Source organism: Salarias fasciatus, unplaced genomic scaffold (assembly GCF_902148845.1).
Source record: "Salarias fasciatus unplaced genomic scaffold, fSalaFa1.1, whole genome shotgun sequence".
Lineage (NCBI taxonomy): Eukaryota > Metazoa > Chordata > Actinopteri > Blenniiformes > Blenniidae > Salarias > Salarias fasciatus.
In genome coordinates this window covers 266679-292500 of record NW_021941384.1, presented here as the reverse complement: position 1 = coordinate 292500, position 25822 = coordinate 266679, and the positions used below count along the sequence as shown (strand labels likewise).

Genomic DNA, 25822 nt, shown 5'->3' with positions numbered 1-25822 from the left:
TAGAGGACGTAACGATGAGAAAAGGCCATGAATAAAACAGAGTTGTGTGCAAACACAGACGAGGTGGGGCTGGGCCTCCCACATGTTACGCTGCATTATCTTGTTTTTGAGACGACCAACACAGCAAGGAACTGCCAGGCTATTAGGGCTGAAGGATTCATTGCATTTGCAATAATGTGGTGATATGATAAAACGCGATTTCCTAATCGCAACGTGTGCGATTGAAATGTAGTCACGTGACACAAACGGAAGCGGTAACCTGAAGCGCAGTCACCAAGAGATACAGTAGGTGGCGGTATGCACCGAAGTTGTTGGTCGCCACCCGCCATTGCTCCAAAGAAGAAGAGGAACCAACTGAAGCGAGAGGAGCGCCGTGACGGATTGGCCGACATCCACTGCCCTCTGCTCTGCTTTGTGCCTCTGGTCCTCAGAAACTACTGAGACGTTCGTCCCGAGGAGGAGCAGCACAGCAGCTGTGTGGGATTACTTCGGATTTAAAAAAGAGGATGCAGCGCAACGTCAAGTGTTGTGCAGAGCGTGTCGTGCCACCACTGCCACAACCGGCGCTAACAAAACAAATCTGTTCCAACACTTGAAAAAATATCACTGTGCCTCTTATGATGCCTGCAAAGCGAAAACGCCGAGCCGCAGTACCGTGACGCGCTGGTCTGGTTTATTTTTTTTTCCTCATGCAAAGGTGCATTTGTTTTTTTATCTATAACTTCATTCTGATTCGACAAAATGTTTTCAAACCGAGTCAAATTCTCTGCTTCAGTTGTGTGAAATGTTCCTGCTTTGGGAGCAGTGAGATAGATGCCTGTTATTTTATATATTTTTTGTCAAGATGGTGGATTTTGCAGTTTTTACAAAGTGCTTGTTCTTATGTTTCTTGGAGCATTTAAATAAAAATCCCATTTATTTAAAGTTGTAAATCTGATCATTTTATTCATACAAATGGAAAAACATTTTACACTGAACAGATTTCATGGTGTGTTGCTCACATTTAAAACAAACATTTATGGCTTTTTTTGGGGGAAAAGAAGATAAAATAATAAAATCGCATTTCAAATCGCAATCGCAATATTTGGGAAAAAAAAATCGCAATTAGATTATTTTCCCAAATCGTTCAGCCCTGCAGGCTATGGCAGAAAAGGGAATATGTTCAGCGCTCCAACTCATGGAGGGCCTGTCACAACAAAGGTCCAAAATCACAAATCCAATACTTCTAGTTTCAAAGGACGTTTTGAGCAGAACGCAACACCAGTTGAAATTGACACGCCAGCTCCAGATCAGCATGACGGTATATTCCCCGTGTCCATACTGGAGGGACTCTACTGGAGACACCGCTGGTCTCTTTGGAGAAGGCTGTTTTCATCACAGGGCTTCATGATCTCAAAGCCATTAAATACGACTGATGGACTAAAACTTCTTTTCCAAAAACAAAAAGGTGGGCAGAAATAATGCAGTCCTCCCATACTGCCCTGCTCTGCAGCCCCTCAGCAGGCTCTCTCTCTCTGCTGGTCTATCTGCTGTCTCCTGAAGTCCACCATCATCTCCTTCGCGTTGCTGACATTCAGGGAGAGGTTTGACGTGCTCAGAGGAGCTTTATTCTCTTTGGATCTTCCTCCATATGTGAGGAAACATATTTTCAGTGACGGAGTTTATCAGAGCCAGGTACAATCCTCTCTCAGCTGTGCTTCAGACACAAGTCTGACCTCCACACGTCATTCAAGACCAGCAGAGGCCAGATATCTCTACTGAAGAAGAGAAAGACGTAGAAAAACCCTGACGTGGTGATGAATTGGTTACAGGTGTGGTCATTACTGTGACACCAGGTATGCTGCTGACACCTGGAGCGTAGGGACAACACTGTGACGCCTTGATTGTGCTTTGGGAGGAACGTGACTGGAAAAAAAATGTACAAACATTCACATTTTGTGAACTGTTTTGGGAAATTTGATTGAATAAATGGTATTTTTTAAAGGGAACCTCGTTTTTTTCTGTGCTCCTGCCAGTCTTAGCAGCTTATTTACTGCTTTATATGAAGAACAATACAAATAATATGCAGAATTTCGTTCAGGCCTTTGATCCTGCCCGCCACAAAATTAATTTCTCATGAAGCCCCTTGGAAAAAAGATTTGTCCAGCCTTGTTCAAAGCTACGCTGTCAAAGGAGAGTTTGTAAAAATAGCTGTCGGAGAAGGTTTATGGCTATTTCACTGTATTCTGCAACAGGAGGCTTCATTAAGTATGACTTCAGAGATTCTGACCGTTTGGTTCCGTGAAAACAAACATTCTCATCACAGATATTCTGCACCACAACAAAGAAAAACATAAGAGTAAATGCAAAGGTTACTGTAATCCCATTTTACCAGTCGGGCCCAGATAAAATCGGGCTGCATTTGTCCCCTGACTGAGACTGTTGGACACCAATAATTCAAGAGGCATAACTGTCTTCATGTCTTACAGCACTGAGCATTGGGTGCATGGTATGGGGGAAAAAAAACAGTCTGTCAAACTCCAGATCAGGCTTGGCCGATTATATGATCGTGATCGGTGATCAGCTGTGAGCACATTTACTCGATCAGACGTGGCAGAAATGTGCGTGACCACAGCCAATCACAGCCGACTTTTTCCTGCTCAACCTCCGCCTGTAAGTTGTCTGAGAAGTAAACAGAGATGAGCTGAACGTGGAGCCGAGGGCAGCTAGCTCACCGCTGCTAGCTCACCGCTGCTAGCTCACTGCTGCTAGCTCACCGCTGCTAGCTCACCGCTGCTAGCTCACCGCTGCTAGCTCTCTGCTGCTAGCTCACCGCTGCTAGCTCACTGCTGCTAGCTCACCGCTGCTAGCTCAGCGATCCGCAAGGAATCTGGTCTTTTGAGTCCAGGAACTACTTGTGATCCAGTTTAACTAACGATCAGTTAGTTAAACTAAACTAAGTTAGTTCAATTCTTCTCTTTTACTGAAAATGACGGTGCATCGCATCATTGAATATATCACCACGTCGTGCCGCTAACAACATGCAGAGAGAGCCTGCAGCAGCTGCAGCGCCGCTCTTCCTCTGGTGTCTGTGTAAAATAAGGTTGAACATGCAAACAGCACACCTAGTGGCATGAAGTGTAAATGCAGTCATGGCGTCATCTGTGGCCGCGGTCTGAATGAGGATCTCCTGGGGTTATTATGTTTCAGAAACCAGAATATTGATCTTAACACGAACATTGACTGCACGTAAACGTAGCCAGTGTCGTCTTTTCAGGCCACTGCACCGTACGAGCAACATTCTGAGAGGAGAAAAACAATTACTTTTGTCTATTTTTTTATATTGTTGTAGTTATGTACTGTTACATTTTAAGTCTAATCTGTCCAATCTAGATTATTTAAATTTTGTACATTTGATGCAAGCATTAATGATGGCAGCAGCATATTTAGCATCAGAACTTGAAAATAATGTTTCCATTCTAAAGCACCTTCATTATCTCCAGGCGGTTTCTTTAGTTTTTAATCTTCAACAAAAATCCTCAGGGCTGTAAACTGTCACACTTTAACGATCGTTCAGTTCTTCTCTTTTACTGAGAAAACGCTGCATCGCAAGATTTTATCATTTTGGTGCTAGATTTGTTTTTTCCATTTACTGCACTGTTCAGTGAGATTTTTCTTCTATTTTATATTATTTAATTTGCTTTGCTGTTTACTTGGTTTGTTAATAAAATGTTAAACTATTCTATAGTTCTAGTTTTCAGTGCAGATGCTTTAAAACTGGTTTAAAAACAATATAACATATCATGATTATAATCGATATAAATCGTGGTCATTTTGTTTTGCCATATCGCCCAGCCCTACTCCAGGTCAGAAACATTAAACAGGCAGACATCCGAGTACTCTCTAGCCTGGTAAACCAGCCCCGCCCACTCCTCATCCACATTTGGATTTGGAGTTGGGCTCAGTCTGGACAGGAGCCCATAGAAACGTCCTGCAGGGGGCGTCGGTTACTCCTTTGACTGACAGGTACTTCAGCCAATCAGCGTTTCAGAACAAATACGTCATCAAAATGCGTTAGCTTCTCTAAGGGTTAGCTTTAGCTCATTATCTCTAGCTTCCCAACATGCAAAGACACGCGAAAACGTCTTTTCCTGTCAGACCCTCTCCAGGCCAGACTCTGGCTTGATTGTTGTAATTCTTGCTATTTTGGCTCTAACTTTACTGATTGCAGCTTTCAGACGATGGTTAAAGTTAAAGTCCGTCATCTCCGATACGCGCAGCGAAAGCGTCACTTCTGGTTTAGCCACCGCAATTCGCCCAAAAAATTTGAAAACAAAAAGCAGCAATGCTGATTGGCTCGGTCGTGAATGGGCGGGGCTGGTTTATGAGGCAAAGTTCTCTCTCCTCTGCAAGAAACTGTGAAGCAGCAAATTAAAGGTTTAAAGCATACTCTGCCTACTGCGCCACAAACAAATCAAACAAAAAAGACAATAACAGCTGAACAGAGAAAAACCTCACAACAGCAGCCTGCAGTTACTGGCTGCTGTTTCTAATCACAACTCCGAACTCAACCTGTCTTCAAGACACCAGCATGTGAATCGCAGAGGAAATTATAAAACACATCTCTCAAACTATATTCCTCCTCTCCATACTGTCAACGGTTTTGTGAAAGACTGTTTTTCCCTTGAAGGGAACAAGAGAAGCTCAGACTGCGCAAACAGAAATGTTTAGTGAGGCTCTGATCTGAAGACCACCTGAATTTTACGTTGGGTCCTGAACGCACCATGGATGCAGCTGTCAGCACAGCAGCCCAGCAGCAAGCTGGACAAACGTCCTCCTCCCCGAGGACACGCCGGGATGAAAGAACTGGGGCCTTACCTATAAAACTCTGCAGGAAAATCTGACAATACTCGTGCGTGGGAACGCAACGCAAAAAAAATTCAGGAGCTAAAAAAAAGTCCGGTGCACAGCTGTACGCAATTTCCAAGCAATGGTTCCGAATCCTGCGGAGAACATGACGGTGTCCGACCCCACCCACAACCCCCCCAACTCCACCCCGTGGCACCATATATGGGTATGCAAATGAACTCATGAATGAAATTCGGGTATATAAGAGTGCGGCGCAGAGTGCTGTTATCCTTTGCGCGGACTGCGGTTGCACCCGCAGAGCCTGCGGACAACTGCTGATCGGGCGGATGATGTGTCGAAAAATTAAGATCATATCTTAAACAGCTCTTAGTCCCAGACCGTCCCAGGAGAACGCTTCGTTCTCAGAGTGCTGGTCTGCTGGAGGTTCCTGGTTCTCTAAAAGTAGAACAGGAGGTAGAGCCTTTAGCTATCAGGCTCCTGTTATGTGGAACCAGCAGATCAGGCTGAAGACCTTTCTATTCATTCAAGCTTACAGCTAGGGGTTGCTCTCTCTCCCTCTCTCTCTCTCTCTCATTATGTAACTGTTCTGTAAGGTGATGTTGGGAAAATGAGTCGTGGCTTTATTGTATAAATCTGTGAACCTGTGTCCACTTCCATGGAAATAAAATGATCTCTCCCCCTCTCTCTCTTTCCACTGTGGGAGATCAATAGTCAGAACACAAGAACCCTGGACCAAGAGGCGGTCTCTGAGGTGGACTAGAGCCGTGCTTGAGGGATCGCAGACAGAACATCAATCAGCTGATCCACTGAGACAGCCTGGATCCAATGGCTGCAATTCTAACTGGTCATCAATCAAAACAGCTGCTCCACTGATTGATGGAGGAACCCGGACCCAGTGGGTGGAAGGTTTACTGAACCCCGGGTTCTACCATGTGGAACCGGCTCCCAGCTCTGCTCCTTCTCTCGTTTCAATGTAATTTCATTGTATTGCTACATGTCACTGATGATTGTTCCTCCTGTAGCCTCTGTACCCTGTTTATATATGAACTGTATGTAGACACAAGAACCTGTCTGTCCCCTCACCCCAACCGGGACAGCAGGAAGACCACCTCTGAGCCTGGTTCTGCAGGGTTCTCCTCCTCTGAGGCTGGTTCTGCAAAAGTTTCTTCCTGTTAAAAGGGAGTGTTTCCTTTCCACAGTCCTGATGCTGCTCATGTGGATCTGTTGGGTTTCTCTGTAAAGTGTCTGAAACCACCATGTTGTAACTGGCACTTCATAAATAAAGCTGAATTGAATTGAAGTAATGACATTTGGGCGGGTTGCGTTGAGGCACTCAAATAAAAGAAAAGCAACATTTTAAATATTATTCCAATTGTAAACAAAACGAACGAAAACAATAGAAAAACACTTTTTGATCAGCCAAACGAGTAAAAGTGTGCATAATAGGGTTGGGCGGTATCCACATTTTGATACCTTCATACTAGGGATGGGTACCGAATTTCGGTAATTTTTTGGTACCGACCGAATTCCCGGTGAAGTACCGAGTATCGATTCACGGGAAATCCGTCGGTACCACATTTCGGCACCTGAACGCACCTTTTTTTTTTTTTTTTTGACCCTGAACGCACCTTGACATGATGCATCGGCAAGAGCGGAGGACACGGTGACGCGGTTACGTGGGTCCAAAATCTTCGGAGTATTTTGACTCGCAGACCGGGAGCGAATCTATAATATACCGGGAGAGCGGACACGCACACGGGCCGTGAGAGCGGGCGGGCGGGCGGGGGGGGGGGGCGGGCTGCCGCTTGTGTCTGCCGGCCGGAATAGACCCCACTGGCCTGGAACACACCGGCCGTTCGGGAAACCTCCCGATGGCCACCCCGCCCCTGTTCGGAGGTGTTCGCGGGAGGAACAAGCCGCTTCTGCGGCTTCTGCTTCTGCGATGGTCGCTCCCGCTGCATGTCACTTCCTAAACAATGCTCTGCGCATGCGCGGCTCGAAACAAGAGCGCGCATCGAGGCGGCGACTCGACATGATATGTCATCACGCAAAAGCGGTCCCACGTGGCTTTTGATTGGTGTTATGACTGCCCAATCACGAGTTGGAACCATACAATTCTGATCCTCCAGTAAACCTTTCAGTGTTTACTGTAGAGGGGCCTGGTGCTGCTAATGTGAAACATTTTATACAGTTATTTATTTTGAAAGTTGTTTGTTACTGTACAGGCAGCAGGTGCAAATGTGAAACATTTCATACAGCTCTTTATTTTGAGTCTATTTTTATTATGTTATTTATTATTGTTATTTATTTAAATTTTTTACTTTATCCCCACACACATTTTTCTCGTTATTTCAGTTGATGTTATTGAAGCATAAATGTTGAAAATTCTGAAGTTTTGACTATTTTTTTAAATATACAAAATAACTTTAATTACCAAATGCACACCCCCCCCCCCCCAAAAAAAAAAAAAAAAAAAAAAAAAAGTATCGAAAACAGGTACCGAAAAATACCGGTATCGATTCGCAGGTACCGAGTATCGGTATCGTATTGATTCAGATGTGAAAGGTACCCATCCCTACTTCACACCATCTCCACATTTTACCCCGGTATGAAGTATTACCATAACTACTTAAAAAATTATAACTCAAGGCTCAGACAGCATCAAACTTTTGGCTTGTCCCTACACCGTCCAGAACCTGAATACCAAACACTGATAATGAAACAATAACAACATAATGTGCAAAATACCAACAACTTTTATCAGCAACAGCTTAGAAAGTGCAAACACAACAATTAGCATAACCATCCGGAACTGTTTTTTTGCGCAGAATGCGCAGCGCCCACATCGATTAAATTGAAATCTCAACCTGAACAACTTTGAATAACAAAAGAGCAGCTTCTAAAAAGGTGTGAATACAACAGTCAATTAAATGAACCTGACCATTAGGGCTGCCACAAACGATTATTTTGGTAGTCGACTAATCACCAATTATTTTTTCGATTAGTCGACTAATCGCATCATATATAAATTAAATGTAGAACATAGTTTATCACACCACCATGAAGCTGCTCTTATTATAGCCACAACTAGATTTCAGCTTTAAGTGTTTAAGGTATATTCTAACTAAAAATAAAGACAATTCAGATGAGAGTTCATTAAACCTGTATTGAAATATTCAACAAACACTTGTTGAACTGTGTACCATAAAGTGCAAATACTTGAGTAAAATAAGGAAAAGGCTCTTCCCTAAACAACACAAAAATAAATCCTTCATGTATTTGTTTTTCCTAATTTGTGTTTGGCATCAAGCACAGCAACAATGGGCACGTTTACATGGACCACGTATAAGCGGATTGTACATGGAGCGGATTGTAAAATGTGTCATGTAAACACCGAGTGGATCCGCTTCACTCGAAGCTGATTGTAATTTGGAGCCGATTGTAGGAGGTGGTCTACGCCGATCGACAATCCGCTCCGTGTCCCTTATAAACGAGCCTGACAGCGGAGCGGATTGAACTGGGGGAGTGTTTGTTCTGCGCCTGCCTTCCCTCATAGATAGTGATGTGTGACGTGCCAGTAAACAGGAAGCAGCACAGTCAAAAAACCAGCAGAGAACGCCACGGTGGTTTAAAAACACTTTTTTAGTAAAAAACCCCGACAGAAAAAACATTGGTGAGGCGAGATGGAACAAAATCGCACAATAGCGAGTTGTATAAAGAGCTCTATAGCAGAATACAAGCGATCGCCGGCTGGTGTTATGGATTAACTGGCTCCCGTGTTAACGAATGACGGCGGAGGTCTGTGTAAACACATTTTGATTACAGCAGCTGTTAAAGACTCACAAATGACTTTAAACGTATACACTCACTGGAACTGTCCATAACCGACGTTCACCAGAACGACTACAAGTTTCAGTCTATTGGTCACAAGTTAACACGGGCACCAGTTAATTCTAAACATCGACACGCGGAGCAGAGCTCACACCGAGACGAGGCGCTCGGTGCAGCGGTGCTGCAGCCAGGGGAGCAGCCGCTCCTTCAGCAGATATCATGGACTTTTGGGACATTATTTGAGCAGATATCAGCAGATAAAAACTCTCTGCTCGGCGCTGAGGACTGCTGCTGCAGAGAGAAGACCTGGAAGTTCCTTGCGAGAATTTGTGCGCATGACACAGGACGCTGTATAATCCGCTTCACCCAGGGTCCTGGTAAACCAGGATTCATCGTGGATCACTTCATGAATACACTCCGTTTAATACGATTGTTTACAATCGGATTGAAAAAACCACCCATGTAAACTGGGCCATTGAGGCAGGCACCTGTAACTACGGAATTATTAAAGTTTTCGTCTCACTGACTCAAAACAAAAGTGCATTTTGTGTTCAGTGCTCAACTGTATACAACTTTATTCCACTCTGACTCTACATAATCCCAAACTCCACAGGGCTCTGGTTCACCGCCAGGACAGTCAGCATTTCTCCATGTTGGAGACAGGCTGCTCTCTCTGGGAGCAGATGTTCTGCTGCAGAGAGAATCCGCTCCGACGGGGTGAAGCTCTGAAACATAACGGTGGAAAACATCAGCGCGACGTCACTTCTTATTAAAACACATCACTGTTAGAGCGTTACAGAAAACATGAAATGTGTGCTAAAGGCAGCTGATGGATCCAATCGTCACGGCTAAAGCTCGTGTCCGGAGTTTGGAAAGAGAGGTTTTTTTCCGCCCTCCCTCTGCTTTCATAAGCAACCAAGCCACGCCCCTTTAATAATGTACACGGGTGAAAATGAGAGCCTCCAGTCCTGCAGCATCCTCCATGTTGAGCTGTTTCCGGTGGATGTTCAGCAGACGGTGGATATATCTGCTGCTAGCTAACTCTCCTCTGCTGGGCGAGCGCCGTGCTCTCTGGCTGCTCCAGCTGACTGACAGCAGGACAAGGCGGAAGCTCGAAATCTATTGGCTGACGCTGACCGGCGCTTTTTCGGATAACATGGGGGTCTATGAGACGAAGGCGGGGCTCATAAATAAATGTTTATATTGCTTTATGCTGATATTATATTGTAGTATGAACCAGACTGACACACTGAAGCTCTGTTGAAAAAATGATTCATACGTTGGAAACGAACGGAAACTCCGGACACCAGCTTTAATGTTAACATTAACAGCTATGAGTAAACAGCAAGTTAGCCCTCTATGCTAATATTATTAGCTTACCGAGACGACGGTCAATCATCGTCGTCACGAGCCACGACCTGCTTCTGTTTCGGCTGCTCATGCATCGCCGTTGTGCTGCCGTGGAAGGCAGGTTCTGTCTGGCAGATCCTGCATTGCACTTTTCTCTGAGGTTTGGAGCTCCAGTCTGGTGTCGTCGCGGCTGACACGACCACACGTGTGTCAAATACAGAAAGGCAGTTTCGAGACAAAAACAATTTAAAAACAAAAAAAAAAAAGACTATTAGTCGTCGATGATTTTAATAGTCGACATAATCGTGATTAATCGACCAATCGTGGCAGCCCTACTGACCATCCAGAGCAGCTTTTGAGCAGAATGCGCCGCGCACATTTCGATTAAATTCACCTTCGTATTGCATGATTTACAAGCTGCCTCGTCAGTATACCGCTCTCTCTTCTCGTTAGCTCAGAACCCGAAATACTGCCGGTCCGCTGCAGTCCTGGTCTTCTTTGGGACCAGGTCACTCAGTGAGTGAACTGATGGAGATGAAGGACCGCCGCTAACTGACGGAGATGAACTGACAGAGATGATGGACCGCCGCTAACTGACAGAGATGAAGGACCGCCGCTAACTGACGGAGATGAAGGACCGCCGCTAACTGACGGAGATGAAGGACCGCCGCTAACTGACGGAGATGAAGGACCGCCGCTCACTGACGGAGATGAAGGACCGCCGCTAACTGACGGAGATGAAGGACTGCCGCAAACTGACGGAGATGAACTGACGGAGATGAAGGACCGCCGCTAACTGACAGAGATGAAGGACCGCCGCTAACTGACAGAGATGAAGAATCTTTACGTCGTAGTAATTAAACTGTAAGACAAGTAGTTTGTGGACTCAAAAGACCAAGATTCCTTGCGGATAGAACAAGCGCAGAACAGTATTTCATGTCCCTTTCGACCGGGTTTTTAAATATGAATATGAGCATATTCAGGGTTTTGCACGTGTTTATGTGGCTGTGCACCATGTATTATTCCGTCAATATTCCAGTTAATAAAGAGTTATTGCCTTTATATAAACGTACTCAATCTCGCGGCATTCGATCTTGCGAGATCTTGTCCCATCCCTACTTATTAATCGCCCAACCCTAGTGCATAATCATGGCATTTACAATTTAATCTCACGTTCAGCAGAGTACAACGCAGCTTTTCCTTTTCAAGGGCGATCAGCGTCTCGCTGCAGGTAGACCACAAGTGTCGGCCGGCAGGCGATACGCGCCGCATGCAGGCGGTGGATCTGCCGCTGTGGAGGTTTGAGGTGATGTCTCAACATTGCAGAAACACCTTAAAAAAACAAAAAACAAACTTAACATAAAAATGTAGTGAACTGGTTGTACAACATGACTGTGCATCCAGGCTTTATCAGAATAGTTTTCCTCTGGAGTCAACAGGGTTTAACGCGCTGCAGCACATAGAGGCCGTGGACCCGGAGGATTCGGGGTTCGGAGGTCAGATATGGCCATGGCTACATAGCAAACATTTTTTATGTCAATTTGCCATTTAAAGGTGCTGTAGGCAGGATTCTGCATCTCCGCCATCTTGCTTAAGGCCTCAGTATACTCCCCCGTCGCCGCTACGTCGTTCCTACGACGTAGACGTCGTAGCCCTACGACGGGCTACGTCGGGGCTTGACGTGCGCCTCCCGAAAATTGTGACTTCGCGTCGTTTCGACGCGTGGTGACGTGAACGTCGAGGGCTGTGATTGGTCCGCTTTCGCGTTGTTTATAGAATAAAGTAGAACTCACCCGGAATGCTTTTCTGATCCCAACAGTGCTTCGGGAGAAATTGAGATCCAAAATTGAGCGGCGCACATCCCGATGCTGTTAGCGGTGTTAGCACTGTTAGCAGACGGGGCTATGTGTATAGCCGCTCCTCAAACGGCTTTAATCGTCCAAAAGCTCATTAGTTTCACCAATATTCATCACGGTCCGCTCAGCCTCTCCTCCACCACAGCCCGGTGTCACCAGATATGTCATATATGCAGATATATGTTCGGTAAATGCACGCGTGTCTAGAAACGTACGTCTAGAAATCTATGTCTATAGATCTATGTCTAGGTAAAGCCGGAGCTACGGAAGCCGCATTGTTGTTGTGACTGCTAGCGGCTTGGCAGAGGAGGGCGTTCCCTTGACGCAGGAGCAAGATATGTTCAGTAGCGGCGTAGGGTTGCCGGCGTAGGAACGCCGTGGCGGCGACGGGGGAGCATACTGAAGCCTGTAGGGTGACCTAAGCAAGACTTGACCCATCTAAGATGGCGATCTGAAACGCAGCACAGCCAATCCTGTCCTGTTTTCTCTGACATCACGCCCTTACGCAAGTTAAGCCCCTCCCACAAGAACGTGCGACGAACGCCCCTCGACCAATCTTCGGTTAGAGCCTCAGGGGCTCTTCTGATTGGTCAAAGATACCTGGAGCTGTGGAGATTCCTTCTCAGCTCAGAACAGAGACAGATGGAAACGCTGCGCCCTCGCGGTAGAGCAGTGATGCTGCACTCCTAAAGGATTATCAATGGATACTCTAACATTTAATCCAAAGAAAACACAGAAAAATTAGCATTGACTAGCAAAATCCTGCCTACAGCAGCTTTAATTGAGAACAATTTGAAGTGTGTATCATGAGAAGAATTATTATGTCATTACAAGTGACAGTGGGTGTTTGTAGAGCAGAGACAAAGACATTGTAGAGTTTTTATTCCGTGATGTCTGATTGCTCCCTTTGAACTATTGATGTAGTGTTTATTGTAGAAGATGTAGAAAGGTGAGGGTTCAGGAAGGAAACATTCCAAAGCCTCTGAACGTGACTTCCTCAAAGTGTCTCCCCTCATGTGCTTACCACCACTCACTGTCTGTGTTAAATGTATATTTAATTTATATCGAACTTATATCTGTTATTAGTATAGTGTACATACAGTATCTGTCCGTCCTAAACGTATATCCTAATTATCTCTTTGTATCTGCTAATGTATATCTTTATATCTGTTATTTATGTCATATCTGTCTTGGATCTTTAGGTAAATTATATTTAATTTATATCTGTCAGCTTATATCTATTACTTAAAGGTGCATTAAAGGGAAACTTCGGTTTTTTGACACCTGGACCTTATTTCTAGGTGTGTCATGCTCATCAACTCACTCAGACAAACATGGTGCAGCTCGGAGTCCTCCAGAAGTTATTTAGATCCAACTGATTTAGCCGCACTTAGCGGGGGCCACGGCAAGGGAGCTTCAGCGCGGGACATCATCTCTGCAAAGTCGCTCATTTCGGCTGTATTTTTTCATCCATCGCCAGTGTTATCATAAAGTCAGCTCGTCTACCGTACAGTTTTCGCTAACTTAGCCACAATTAGCTCGGATGGGAACGTCGCGGAGCTCCTCTCCCCGGCAGAGAGGCACTTTGGCTGGGCCTCGGCTGTCACGTCGCACGGGCGTCTGACTTCCAGGGCCGGGTTGGTCCGAGTCGGGGCCGAGGTGGGTAAACGGCCCGGAGCTTTTTCCACGGAGTCTCTGGCCCCCGCGATACGCCCTCCTGGCGAGGGGAGAGACCCAGCAGGTGCGCCCAGGCCGGTCTGGAGACCTCCGGAGACTCCGTGGAAAAAGCTCCAGAATGAAGCTTCGAAATGAAAAAAGAAGAACATATTATGACTCAAATTCCTTATTTGGAGTTTTTGTACAACGGCGACAACGACCGACGCGAACACACACACACACACACACACACACACACACACACACACACACACACACACACACACACACACACACACACACACACACACACACACAGACACAGACACAGACACAGACACACACACCCTGGAAAGGGGCCACTCCCAGGGGAAATGGGGGAAACACTGAGCTTAGTGAAACACTCGTGCCTGTGGCTTGTGTCCATGTGCGTGCACAGAAGAGGGGAACTCCTTCCTCACTCTTTTAGCAGCGCTGCAGTAAAATGTAAGTGTCTTCTGCCTGCTGGGTCTGTGTGGAGCTGTGGCAGTGCTGGAAGCCGGTCTGTTCTGACTTTCTGGAAGCTCCATCCTCATACTGCTCAGTTGTTGCTCACTAAGCATCTGGCGGAATAATGGCGGACAAAACGAAACCAAACTAAATCAGGTCAGTAGGAGCGCGCATTACGTCATTCCTCTCAAATTCTCCCCAAAAAAATTCTGGTGCCGGACCGGCACTGCAGCTTTCAAGTGACAATTTAGCGCTGTTAGCAGTACTTGCAATGAATATGTCAGGCCACATTGTACACATTATTGAATATGTCTAACATATTAATGGTGGAAAATAAGTATTTTTGAAGTTGAAAAACTCCTTAAAGGGGCACAGCGCAGTTTTAAATATTAAATTTTCAATTATTCACACCCACACACGTTTTCACCTTTGCCTGATGGGCAGCAAGAGCCATTTTTGCAAGATCGCAGTCGCTCCTATTTCCCTGTGCAGGGCACTGAAGGCACAGCAGTATGAGTGATTCGGGTACGAATCGCTCTGAGCCTGACGTAATGCGCCTCCCGCTGGCCTGGTAATCCTTAAGTTTCGATTTGTCCGCCATTACTCCGCCAGACGCTGAGCAGCAACAACTGAGCAGTACTGAGGATGGAGCTTCCAGAAAGTCAGAACAGACCGGCTTCCAGCACTGCCTCAGCTCCACACAGACCCACCAGGCAGGAGAAACTTACATTTTACTGGAGCGCTGCTAAAAGAGAGAGGAAGGAGTTCCCCTCTTCTGTGCACGTACATGGGCACAAGCCACAGACACGAGCTTTTCACTAAGCTACAGTTACACCTAAGGCCTGCAGGGGGCGCTGTTTCGCATAAAACGAGCAAACTGCGCTGTGCTCCTTTAATTATATTTGTCTTAAATTTGTATGTGGCTCACTCCACACTGAACTGTACCATTTTGTTACAAAAAGGTCAAATTTTAAATTGTTGATTTTCACAAAGTTTCCTCTCTATTTTTGAAGCTATGACTTTATAGGACGAGAAAATATTGTTAAAAAGATAACTCCCTTACTTTTCGGATTTATATAGAGTAATGTAGTACACAAGAGACGCATTTTTTTGGCTGTAACAGGGACACGAAATTGAGTACAAAAGTGTATATAATGTAATTTTTAGTCGGGCATCCCGTTCGGGCAGTGAGACACGGACAGAGCTAATCTCCGGTGCTACGGCCGAATGCGTTCAGAATTCGCAATAGCAAGTGAGAAAAATGTTTGCAGGACGTAACTACTTTTGGACGTAATGAAGTGGACATAAAACAAAAACTGACCTCTTCTAAACATCATACGCGCCAGCTCCCGCCATGTTCTACGTGCCTTTACGTAATAACAGTAAATAAATAAGCACCTCCATGTATTTTCTGGTTTGCATTAAATAATGTCACCTCGTAACTGTGAAAATGACCCGAAAAAGCATTCCAAAACATCAAGACAGCTTCAGAAAAACGTGCACGCTCTCTGCTCGTTGAAGAGGGCAGTTCTGAAACACCGACCCGTCCAGCTGCTCCACCGCTGCTCACCTGTAACCCCTGAGGGAAACCAAGGACTACGTCCACAAGGGGTCGCTGCCCCTGCAGATAGTAAACACATCTTATTACATTATGCAGAATCCTTTGTTTTAAATTAAGTTTTGATATTTCCCCGACCAGTTAGCAACCAAAAAGTCAACCCTGCTTTGTTAATTAACCCGTACACAAAGTCCTAAACACGTTTGGCCGTGCACGTTACAATTCTAACCCCAACATTCAGCACAATTTTTGGAAAGACATGCAGATTTCTTGAAATGTGTTTTTGCTACTCATCTCATTTTATTTTATGTATATCATTGAAGTATATTGTATGAAAAAAATAATAAGATTCAGACATTTGTGTTTCAGATTTTTTTTTAATTGATCCTTGAAGTAAAGTGTTATGTTTGGTACAGTTTAGTGTGGAGCGAGCCATCTACATTACATTTAATTTAAATGTAATAATTAGTTGTGTCGGTCTGTATATTTCTGCTACGTAATTATATCTATCCTAATTTTACATACAAATTACATTTAACTTTTCCTTGTATGGTTGGGCTTTGTATTTTTCTACTTTTCTTTCTCCGTTTCTTGCTGCTGCGACCCTGCAGTTTTCCCATGCGGGACAAATACAGGACTTTCAATTCCGTTTCCTTCTCCTGTTTCGTCTCCACGTAGTTTCTCTGAATTGTGCGGTCCTGTACGGCAGCTGTTTTGTTGGCGATGAGGACGGTAAAGTCACACGCATTTTTTCCCTGGGCAAAATTTTTATAGGTACCAGCTTTGGCGCAGAGGAGCCGCTGTGCAGAGTTTGAGGCTTGTTTTGTGCAGCGAGCTTTATGGGTAGGAAGCCTGGACACTTTAAAACGCAAGTGACCAAAGACAGGATGCATTAGTCCCTGTCCATGCCATGGGGGACGCACTTCATCTTCCCACCGAGAACTGTTTTGAACGACCGGCGTTTAAAACCACCTGGTCAGCAGACAGACGGGATCCCTGGACACAGACGGCGGTGCTGGTCCAGACCGCCAGGCGTCCCAGACGCCGCGGGGCCGTCCCAGACCAGAGGACCACTGCTGGACGGAGGGCAAGAGGACGTTTGGTACAATAAGACGCTGGTCCAGCTGAACGCTCAGCTCCTTGCTGCTTCATCTTCTCTGTTTGTGTGTATTTCTGTGGCAGGGCGACGACGCCATCTACAGGCTGGCAGAGGAACTGCATGGTTCTGAGTCATGGTGTGTGGATGCAGGACGGGACACTAAGAACAGCAGGGGACAACAGATGGCTTGTTCTGGACTACACCAGGTCTAGGAGGACACTGGAACCTAACAGGCTGGTCTGGTCTAGACCAGGTCTAGGATGAGACTGGAAACCAGTGTTGGGCAAGTTACTTTTTGAAAGTAATTAGTTATAGTTACTAGGTACTTCTTTAAAAAAGTAACAGAGTTAAACTCTTAAAATATAACTCAGTAACTAACGTCTAGTCAAATTAACTGTTGTGTTGCTAAAAAAAAAGTGATTAAATCAAAGGATTTGGATCCCTCTTAATGGAACTTTAAGACGCGTATTGGTTCTGAAACCGAACATGATTCAAGAAGTAAAGGGACGCCTGGCAGAATACATTACAAACAGGACACACTTCATTAGTCTAAATTATTCAAATGTTGCTGTGTGATCATGACTCAAGACACCAATCACATTTTATTAGTAACTGAGATCGCATTTTAACATCTGTAAAAAAAAACAAACAAAACAAGAGTTGTCTGTACTTCCATTTACAAGCTGACTGAACGATCATAGCTCTACGGCTGTATCTCCACCTGCTCTACGGCTGTATCTCCACCTGCTCTACGGCTGTATCTCCACCTGCTCTACGGCTGTATCTCCACCTGCTCTACGGCTGTATCTCTACGGCTGTATCTCCACCTGCTCTACGGCTGTATCTCTATCTATTGATCAGGGTTCTATGGCTGTATTGCTGCCATGTCATGTGACGCAACTTTGCACCAATAAGGATCCTTTGTTCTGCATGACGATGTCATTGAGAACGCTTCTGACTGAGGAGCTGAAGATCACATGGAGGACAGAAGTTGCAGGGGTTCCAGCCGGTGCTAAACGTCTGTCCAGCGAGTCTTGCCTGGTCCTGTCATGGCCGCCGTGCCACTGGTGCACTGTTCTCCTGTGTGTTGCCACAGTGGCGCCTCAGCGATCAGAACCGGAGAACGTCAGCTGCATTTTGCCAGTGAATATCTTATATACTGCTGAATGTGCTCACACTGTCCCCAAACCTTCCCCTCGGCGACACCATGTTCGATCCCGGCAGAGCGCCACATGGGCTGGCCAGACGCAGGTGGTGCTCCACACTCCGCCACTGTCCCAAATCAAGTAAACTCCTCCAAACTGGCAACCGCTCTGAACGGGAGGGGGAAGAGCGTTATAAGGAATGCAACCGATTACGTTCTGTGTAATCTCCCTGAAAGGACCTAGAATCAAACTGCTATCACATGACTGATCGACGACTGATCAGAGGTCAGCAGCAGTGAGCCCTGGGGGGGCGGGGGGCAGCCTAGGGGGATGCAAAGGATGTGAGCAACCGTAAAGCACAAGCACACATTAAAGCTCGGGTAGGCGATGTTGTCCAAAAGCTCTCCTTGTCATACTGAGTGAAACGCTCCCTCCCCCTGGGAGAAAAGTCAGTACATTATGTGGACGGAAAAAGGTGCAGAAAAAATCTGACCACCGTAGCGGCCACAGGACAGTAAAAACTCCGACCAATCATAAGGCGCAGACCGCTCTTCAGGAACCAATCAAACCCCTTCGCCGTTCTACCAGCCCCCTGTGCGTACACTTCAATGGCGTGCACTGGCCCTGGTTCAGAGCGCGCTGCCAAGGCGCTCTCGGCACTCGCGTGAAAAATAGAAGGAAGGGAGCGGCGCGCTGCGCTGCTATGCGCGTTGTGTGCGGCAGTCAGAAAGGTTCACAACATTGGAGGCGATCACAAACGCGCGGCGCTTCCGCGTCCAGTGCGTTCGCTCTCAACAGGAGCTCCTCCAATGGGGTGGGAGCTGGGCGGAGCCTTGGGGAGATGCTACATTCGTGCTACATGCTAGTTCTCCAAGATCGTCAACCGTAGCTTTAAACAGCTCACAAAGACAGAAATTAATCATTATTATGTCAACTGTTTTTTTTGTTTTGTTTTGTTTCAAATACGGTACAAAAACTAAAATAGGTTTGCACAGTAACAGTATGTTTACAGTTGTCAAAATGTGGTCCCTGGACCCCCAGGACCCCCCATGGTTCTCGCTTGGCGGCACGGCATGCTCTGCACGCCGCTCGGACGCGACATCAGAAACCACGGCAGCCCAGCTTTTTGTTTTGCAGCCACTTCTCATGTTTGAGCCTGAGGAGCTGCAGCAGTGCAGCAGATGAAATGGCCTCATTGTTTAATCTGACCCCAATATGGAGGACAACCACCTGTAGGACGAAGGAGACGGTGATGGACTTCAGGAGGACACTTCCACACCCACCAGTGGACATCCAGGGGGAGGACACTGAAACAGTGGACAGCTTCCAGTCCCTGACTTCACCTCAACACTAAACTGGACTGGTCCCACAACACCAAGGACCAGAGTGTCTCCACCTTCTGAGGACACTGAAGTCCTTGTGAGTGTCCAGACCTCTGCTCAGGACCTGTTAAGACTCTGTGGTTCCTCTGCTGTCCACTACGCCGCCGTCTGCTGTCCCCGGGCAGGACAGAGCGGGACAGGAAGAGACTCAACCAGCTGGACAGGAAGACCAGCTCTGTCCTGGGCTGTCCTCTGGACAGGAGGGACAGCTCTGTCCTGGGCTGTCCTCTGGACAGGAGGGACAGCTCTGTCCTGGGCTGTCCTCTGGACTCTGTGGAGGACGTGGGTGAGAGGAGGATGTTGTCCAAGCTCACATCCATGATGAACTTCTGCTCTGAGACACTGCAGTGGACGGCAGAGGAGCTCAGCCGACTGAGACCGAGGCTCTCAGTGCAGGACAGAGCAGGTCCTTCATGTCCACCACTGTCAGACTGGACAGCTCCACTGTGGACAATATGTGCAACAACCCTGGACATTATAATATCCTGCAGCCATGGACACTTTAACCCCCAAAAGACATTCAAGGACACTAGTCCATTCCCTCTGCTGTGTCCATTAAAGGGGACATATGATGCTATTTGTCAGTCCCGTCATTTCGGTCTCAGAAGGCCAAAAACATAGTATTTAAGTTTGTTCACCCCAAATTCCTCCTTTGTTCTGAGTTTCAGATCTACGAGCCTCTGCCACCTGTACCTCTCTCCACTGTGGGATTAATGAAGTCTTCCATTCTATTCTATTCTATATGCAAATGAGGAGCTACACAAATCTGACAATGCCATTTCGGACTTTCTTGAGTGAGGAGTTGCATCAACATATTGGTTTTAAAACAATATTGTCTTTTATTTAACAATGAAATGCATCATGTTTGATTTGATTATATATATCATCTGTATCTCTGTACATTGTATGTTTTATATTCCTACACTCCTTGTATTTTGCTGCTCCTTCGTATACATTTATATTATTTATTGTTATTCTTTATTTCTTTTTCTATTTGCACCACGAGTTGTCCTTTCAATTCCGTCATACTTGTACGATGGAAATAAACACATTCTATTCTATTCTTAATTATTGAGCAATAAATATTTCACATCATGACATTGCAATATGTATAACACAACTCACCATTCAGTTCAACACAGCTTAATTTATATAGTGCCACGTACAGAGTCATCCCAAGACGGATAAAAACCCAACAGTTTCACATGAGCAAGAAAAAGCAGCTGTGGAGATGAAAGCCCCCTTTAAGAAGAAGAAACGAGGCAGTATGTCAGTCATGTCTGTACTTCCCTTTTACCTTTGAATGGCCAGGGATCTGTCACGTGATGCACTTTGCACCAATAAGGTTCCTTCTTTCTGTATACTAACTCCATGCTCCACGGCTCAGCTGTTCTCAGGGAACCCCGAGAGAAGAGCCCAGGGGTCCCCGACTCCCTCCGGCCCCAGGTGTTGACCTGTGATGTCATGATGACGTGAACAGGTGCGACGATGGACACGTGAAAATCAGCAGGCGGACAGGGCAGGTGTGCGCGCCTCGCTCCGCCACAGAGTGGCAGTGAAACCTGCTGCTGATTGGTTCTGATCGATCCACAGCAGGTACATGGAGTCTACGCGCGGTCACGTAAAATCCTTTGATCTTAAACGAGCGCCACGGTAACGCGCATGCGCCCGGCAGGCTTGAGAAACAAACAGGGAGGGGGTGGGGGGCACAACAAAAGGCTGCGTCTGCTCCGGAGCCACAGCTCGACACACGGACTCCGCGGAACTCCTCTGCGGGACTGAAGCGGACCACAGTGCCGTGGAACGGTGTGGAACCGCCGATAAACCGGTTCACCGCCACCTTTCAGCGCGGCCCGCTCAACCTGGCCTCACGAACGCAGCCGCTGCTCCGGCGCCACTTTTACACAAAATGGCGGACACGCCCCTACCGGAGCGCTGCGAGCCCGCGCAACGTTTCTGTCCCACACCGCAAACTGTGGCGCCCCGTATCCATTGAACACGTCCCACCGGGAACACCGAATCTTCCCCCGCGTATGGGTGTGGTCGGAGCGTTCGACCGGAGCCCCTGGTTCTTACCTGAAGTGGTTAAAAGCGGACAGCTGTGGGTTGTGCCTGCTGCTTTCGGGTCCTCCGCTTCGCTCCCTCCCCGCCTGCTCAGACATCTTTACAGGGACCCGGGCTCAGCACTGCGCAGGCGCAGATCCGCTTCCGGTGCGGAGCTGTCCCTCTCCATGCGCCATATTGAAAAGGTCAAACAGAAAACACACAGGGACATGACGTCTGGAGCATCCTAAAGAAACAGGAATGTTCCAGAAAACTCTGAAATTATGTTGACAACAAATGAGCACAAAAACTTGTGAAGTCAACCGTTCACAACAACTCTCAAATTCAATTCAAATCGATCTCTAGACGCAGAATACAAGACAGTCAGCTGGAAGTACTTTAAAGTTAGGGTAGACGATGTTGTCCAAAAGCATTTTTTGCCATACTGAGTGAAACGCTCCCTGCCCCCTGGGAGAAGTCAATACATTATGTGGACGGAAAAAAATGCGGAAAAAATCTGACCACTGCAGTGGCCACACGAGTGTAAAAACTCCGACGAATCGTATCACGCGGACCACTCTTAAGGAACCAATCAAATCCCTTCGCCGTTCTACCAGCCCCCTGTGCGTTCATTTCAATGGCGTGCACTGGCCCTGGTTCAGAGCGCGCGCGTGTTGCCAAGGCGCTCTCGGCGCTCGCGGCTCGCATGAAAAATAGCGGAGCGGGGCGTTGTGTGCGGGCAGTCAGAAAGGTTCATAACATTGGAGGCGATCACAAACTCCGTGCGCGTGGTGAGCGTGTGGCACTTCCACGTCCAGTGCGTTCGCTCCCAACGGGAGCTCCTCCAATGGGGTGGGAGCTGGGCGGAGCTGGGCGGAGCCTTGGGGAGATGCTACATTCGTGCTGCATGCTAGTTTTCCAAGATCGTTGACCCTGGCTTTAACAGACAAAAAACAACTGTACATGAGGAGAGGTGGAAAAAAAAACCTCCCTGTGAGCATGAGGGAGCCTGCAGAACCATTCTCACAGCAGGACACATCCTGCAGAACCATTCTCACAGCAGGACACATCCTGCAGAACCATTCTCACAGCAGGACACATCCTGCAGAACCAGTCTCACAGCAGGACACATCCTGCAGAACCAGTCTCACAGCAGGACACATCCTGCAGAACCAGTCTCACAGCAGGACACATCCTGCAGAACCAGTCTCACAGCAGGACACATCCTGCAGAACCAGTCTCACAGCAGGACACATCCTGCAGAACCAGTCTCACAGCAGGACACATCCTGCAGAACCAGTCTCACAGCAGGACACATCCTGCAGAACCAGTCTCACAGCAGGACACATCCTGCAGAACCATTCTCACAGCAGGACACATCCTGCAGAACCAGTCTCACAGCAGGACACATCCTGCAGAACCAGTCTCACAGCAGGACACATCCTGCAGAACCAGTCTCAGGGTACATTCTGTAGAACCAGACTCAGAGGAGACCATAGATATCTTATAGAACACTAGATTCCTCGTCACCGCTGCTGGCCAATGAAGCCGGACGTCCGCAGAGGTCGGCCATCTTTGTACGGAAATCTGGCTCATTACATTGTGTTGATGAGACATGAACTGTTTAACAAGCTAAAACTCGCTCAAATTTCAACCAATTTTCAAATGGTTTGGTTTGTAATAAACCTCAAATCTCTGTTAATGACAAGACATATGTTTGATGAGCACAGCGTGCCCCACACATATACAAACACACACACACACACACACACACACACACATATATATATGTATATGTATATATATATATATATATATTTAAAGTGAATGCATATCATATCCTGAATATTCATAATATTCTTCATATGAGGCTCCATGTTCAAATCCTTACACTGAGATATATTTATAGCACTGCAGACTTATGAATAATTCAGACAAACCATACATGTCCGTATTTTTAGTTTTGTTTGAAAATATTTTAAGATGTGGCAGGGCTGCAGTGGAGGCTGAAGATAAACTATTCACCCACCTGAAACTTCAGAAAAACTCAAATCTCATGAACCTCGTCATCTTGAATATACTATATTTATCAATATAACATTAAACGGTAACCTTCCTCATTATTAAATCTAGTGTGAATGTATAATGTCCCCTATAGATTATTGAAACATGAAATCGTGCACCAGAAAACACACTGTTAAAAAATATTGAATCAGGCTTTGTAAACATTTATGAAAGGAGCTCAGAAAGTCTCAAGTCAAGTAATGGAATCGCAGATTAATTAATAATTAATTAATATAATAGATTACGCTACAATACACAATCTGGAATCCATAATTATCTCTTTAGATGCTGAAAAAGCTTTTGATCGAGTAAATTGGAAATTTCTATTTGGAATATTAACCAAATTTGGGTTTGGAACGTCTTTCATAGACTGGATTAAAATCTTATATAACAACCCAGCTGCATGTGTGAAGACTAACGAGCAGACTTCTCCAAGCTTCTGTCTGCAGCGAGGAACCAGACAGGGCTGTCCACTCTCTCCTCACTGTTTGCCATCTTTATCGAGCCTCTGGCAGCTGCTATAAGACAAAATAAAGACATCAGAGGGATCCAGGCTAACAATAAGATAGAACATAAAATAAGTCTTTATGCAGATGATGTATTGCTTTTCCTGCAGAACTCTCCATCTTCTATCTCCCAGACAATCACACTTATTGACAAATTTTCACTAATATCTGACTATTCTATCAACTGGTCTAAGACTACAGCCATGCCTATAAACTGTGATTTACAAAGTATACCCAATGCTACAATCCAGTCTGGAAACATTAGATATTTAGGCATAAACATTTCTCCAAGGATATCAGAACTTTTAAAACTAAATTACGTTCCGTTACTGAAATCAACAGAGGATGACCTCTTACGGTGGAGACGCTTACCTATATCTCTTATGGGGAGGGTTGCCACCATTAAAATGATGACTTTACCTAAGGTTAACTATTTATTTTCAATGATACCAACCAAACCATCGTCTGGCTGGTTCAAATCACTGGACTCATACATATCTAAATTTCTCTGGAAAAATAAACCATCACGTATCAGTTTAAAGACGCTACAACAGACTAAAGACAGAGGTGGACTAGACTTGCCTAACTTCAGTAATTACTTTATAGCCAGCAAGCTGCAATATATCTCCAAATGGCTTAAACCGAACAATTTAGATGAGCCATGGCTGGATGTAGAGCAGCATTATGTGAGGATCTAGTCATCTCTGACCTGCCATTCATCAGTCCCACCATCAAATCCCATCGCTGTTTTAAAAGTGTCAACATCAGCTCCTCTTTAATGGCTTGGTGGGACTTTCTAAAGCTAACCAAATCTTCTCTGATCCCGTGTAAACTCACACCCATCTGGAACAACCCGGACATCGTGCAAAACAAAAAGATGATCAACTTCACTCAGTGGAGAAATAAAGGAATCAGCCAGCTTGAACATATCATTGAAAATGGCAACTTTCTATCATTCAATACTCTCATCTCACAATATGGAATCAGCAGCACAGCATTTTTAGAATATCATCAACTTAAATCTATCATAGGCATCCGTGGGCCAAGAAGGATCCCAAGCCTGGCAAGAGGCATCCGTGGGCCAGTAAGAAGCACCCCAAGCTGGTGAGGAAGCATCCGAAGCCACACCCGAAGCCGTTAAAGCATCCCAAGCTGCACCCCAAGCCGGTGAGGAAGCATCCCAAGCTGCACCCCAAGCCGGTGAGGAAGCATCCCAAGCTGCACCCCAAGCCGGTGAGGAAGCATCCCAAGCTGCACCCCAAGCCGGTGAGGAAGCATCCCAAGCCGGACCCCAAGCCGGTGAGGAAGCACCCCAAGCCGCACCCCAAGCCGCCTCACAAGCCGGTGAGGAAGCATCTGAAACCGCACCCCAAGCCGGTGAGGAAGCATCCCAAACTGCACCCCAAGCCGGTGAGGAAGCATCCCAAGCTGCACCCCAAGCCGGTGAGGAAGCATCCCAAGCTGCACCCCAAGCCGGTGAGGAAGCATCCCAAGCTGCACCCCAAGCCGGTGAGGAAGCATCCCAAGCCGCATCCCAAGCCGGGCAGGAGGCACCCTAAGCCGCATCCCAAGCCGGGCAGGGGGCACCCCAAGCCGCATCCCAAGCCGGGCAGGGGGCACCCCAAGCCGCATCCCAAGCCGGGTAGGGGGCACCCCAAGCCGCATCCCAAGCCGGGCAGGAGGCACCCCAAGGCAGGCAAGAGGCACCCCAAGCTTCACAAGAGCTCAAGGAGGGAAGCCTACACAATCATCCATTGAGCATCTTCAACAGTGCGATCTCAAAATAAAGTGTTGTTTGATGAAAAAAAAAAAAAAAAAAAAAATCTATCATAGGCAAAAAGTATACCTTTAATCAATTGCAGGGACAGCTACCTCTCGGGGTCGAAGAATTCTTAAACCTCAGTTCCCCAAAGTTGCTATCAAAGATATATAAAATATTATCAAAGGTAGAAGACGAAATCTTCCTTCCGACCTTAAAATGGGAGGCTGACTTAT

At 46.4% G+C, this 25822-nt stretch overlaps 2 protein-coding genes across 2 annotated transcripts in view; one reads left to right on the top strand and one right to left on the bottom strand.

Annotated features, from left to right (window-relative positions):
- pcif1 (phosphorylated CTD interacting factor 1) overlaps positions 1-21394 on the bottom strand; it is a 42480-nt gene extending 21086 nt beyond the window's left edge. The window contains exon 1 of the mRNA XM_030087394.1: positions 21291-21394. The gene's annotated coding sequence lies outside the window, so the exon portion shown is untranslated. The remainder of the gene's footprint in view (positions 1-21290) is intronic.
- On the top strand, positions 21248-25585 carry LOC115385405 (early nodulin-75-like). The gene is made up of 3 exons (XM_030087392.1): positions 21248-21256; positions 21373-21425; positions 24859-25585. The coding sequence occupies exons 1-3, from the start codon at positions 21248-21250 to the stop codon at positions 25583-25585; spliced, it is 789 nt and encodes a 262-aa protein (XP_029943252.1).
- The last annotated feature ends 237 nt before the right edge of the window (positions 25586-25822 follow it).

Excerpts from the sequence above, each read along its gene's own strand:
- LOC115385405 (XM_030087392.1), top strand. Across the intron at positions 21,426-24,858 it reads CAGGCGCAGATCCGCTTCCG|GCATCCGTGGGCCAAGAAGG; the intron begins GTGCGGAGCTGT and ends AATCTATCATAG.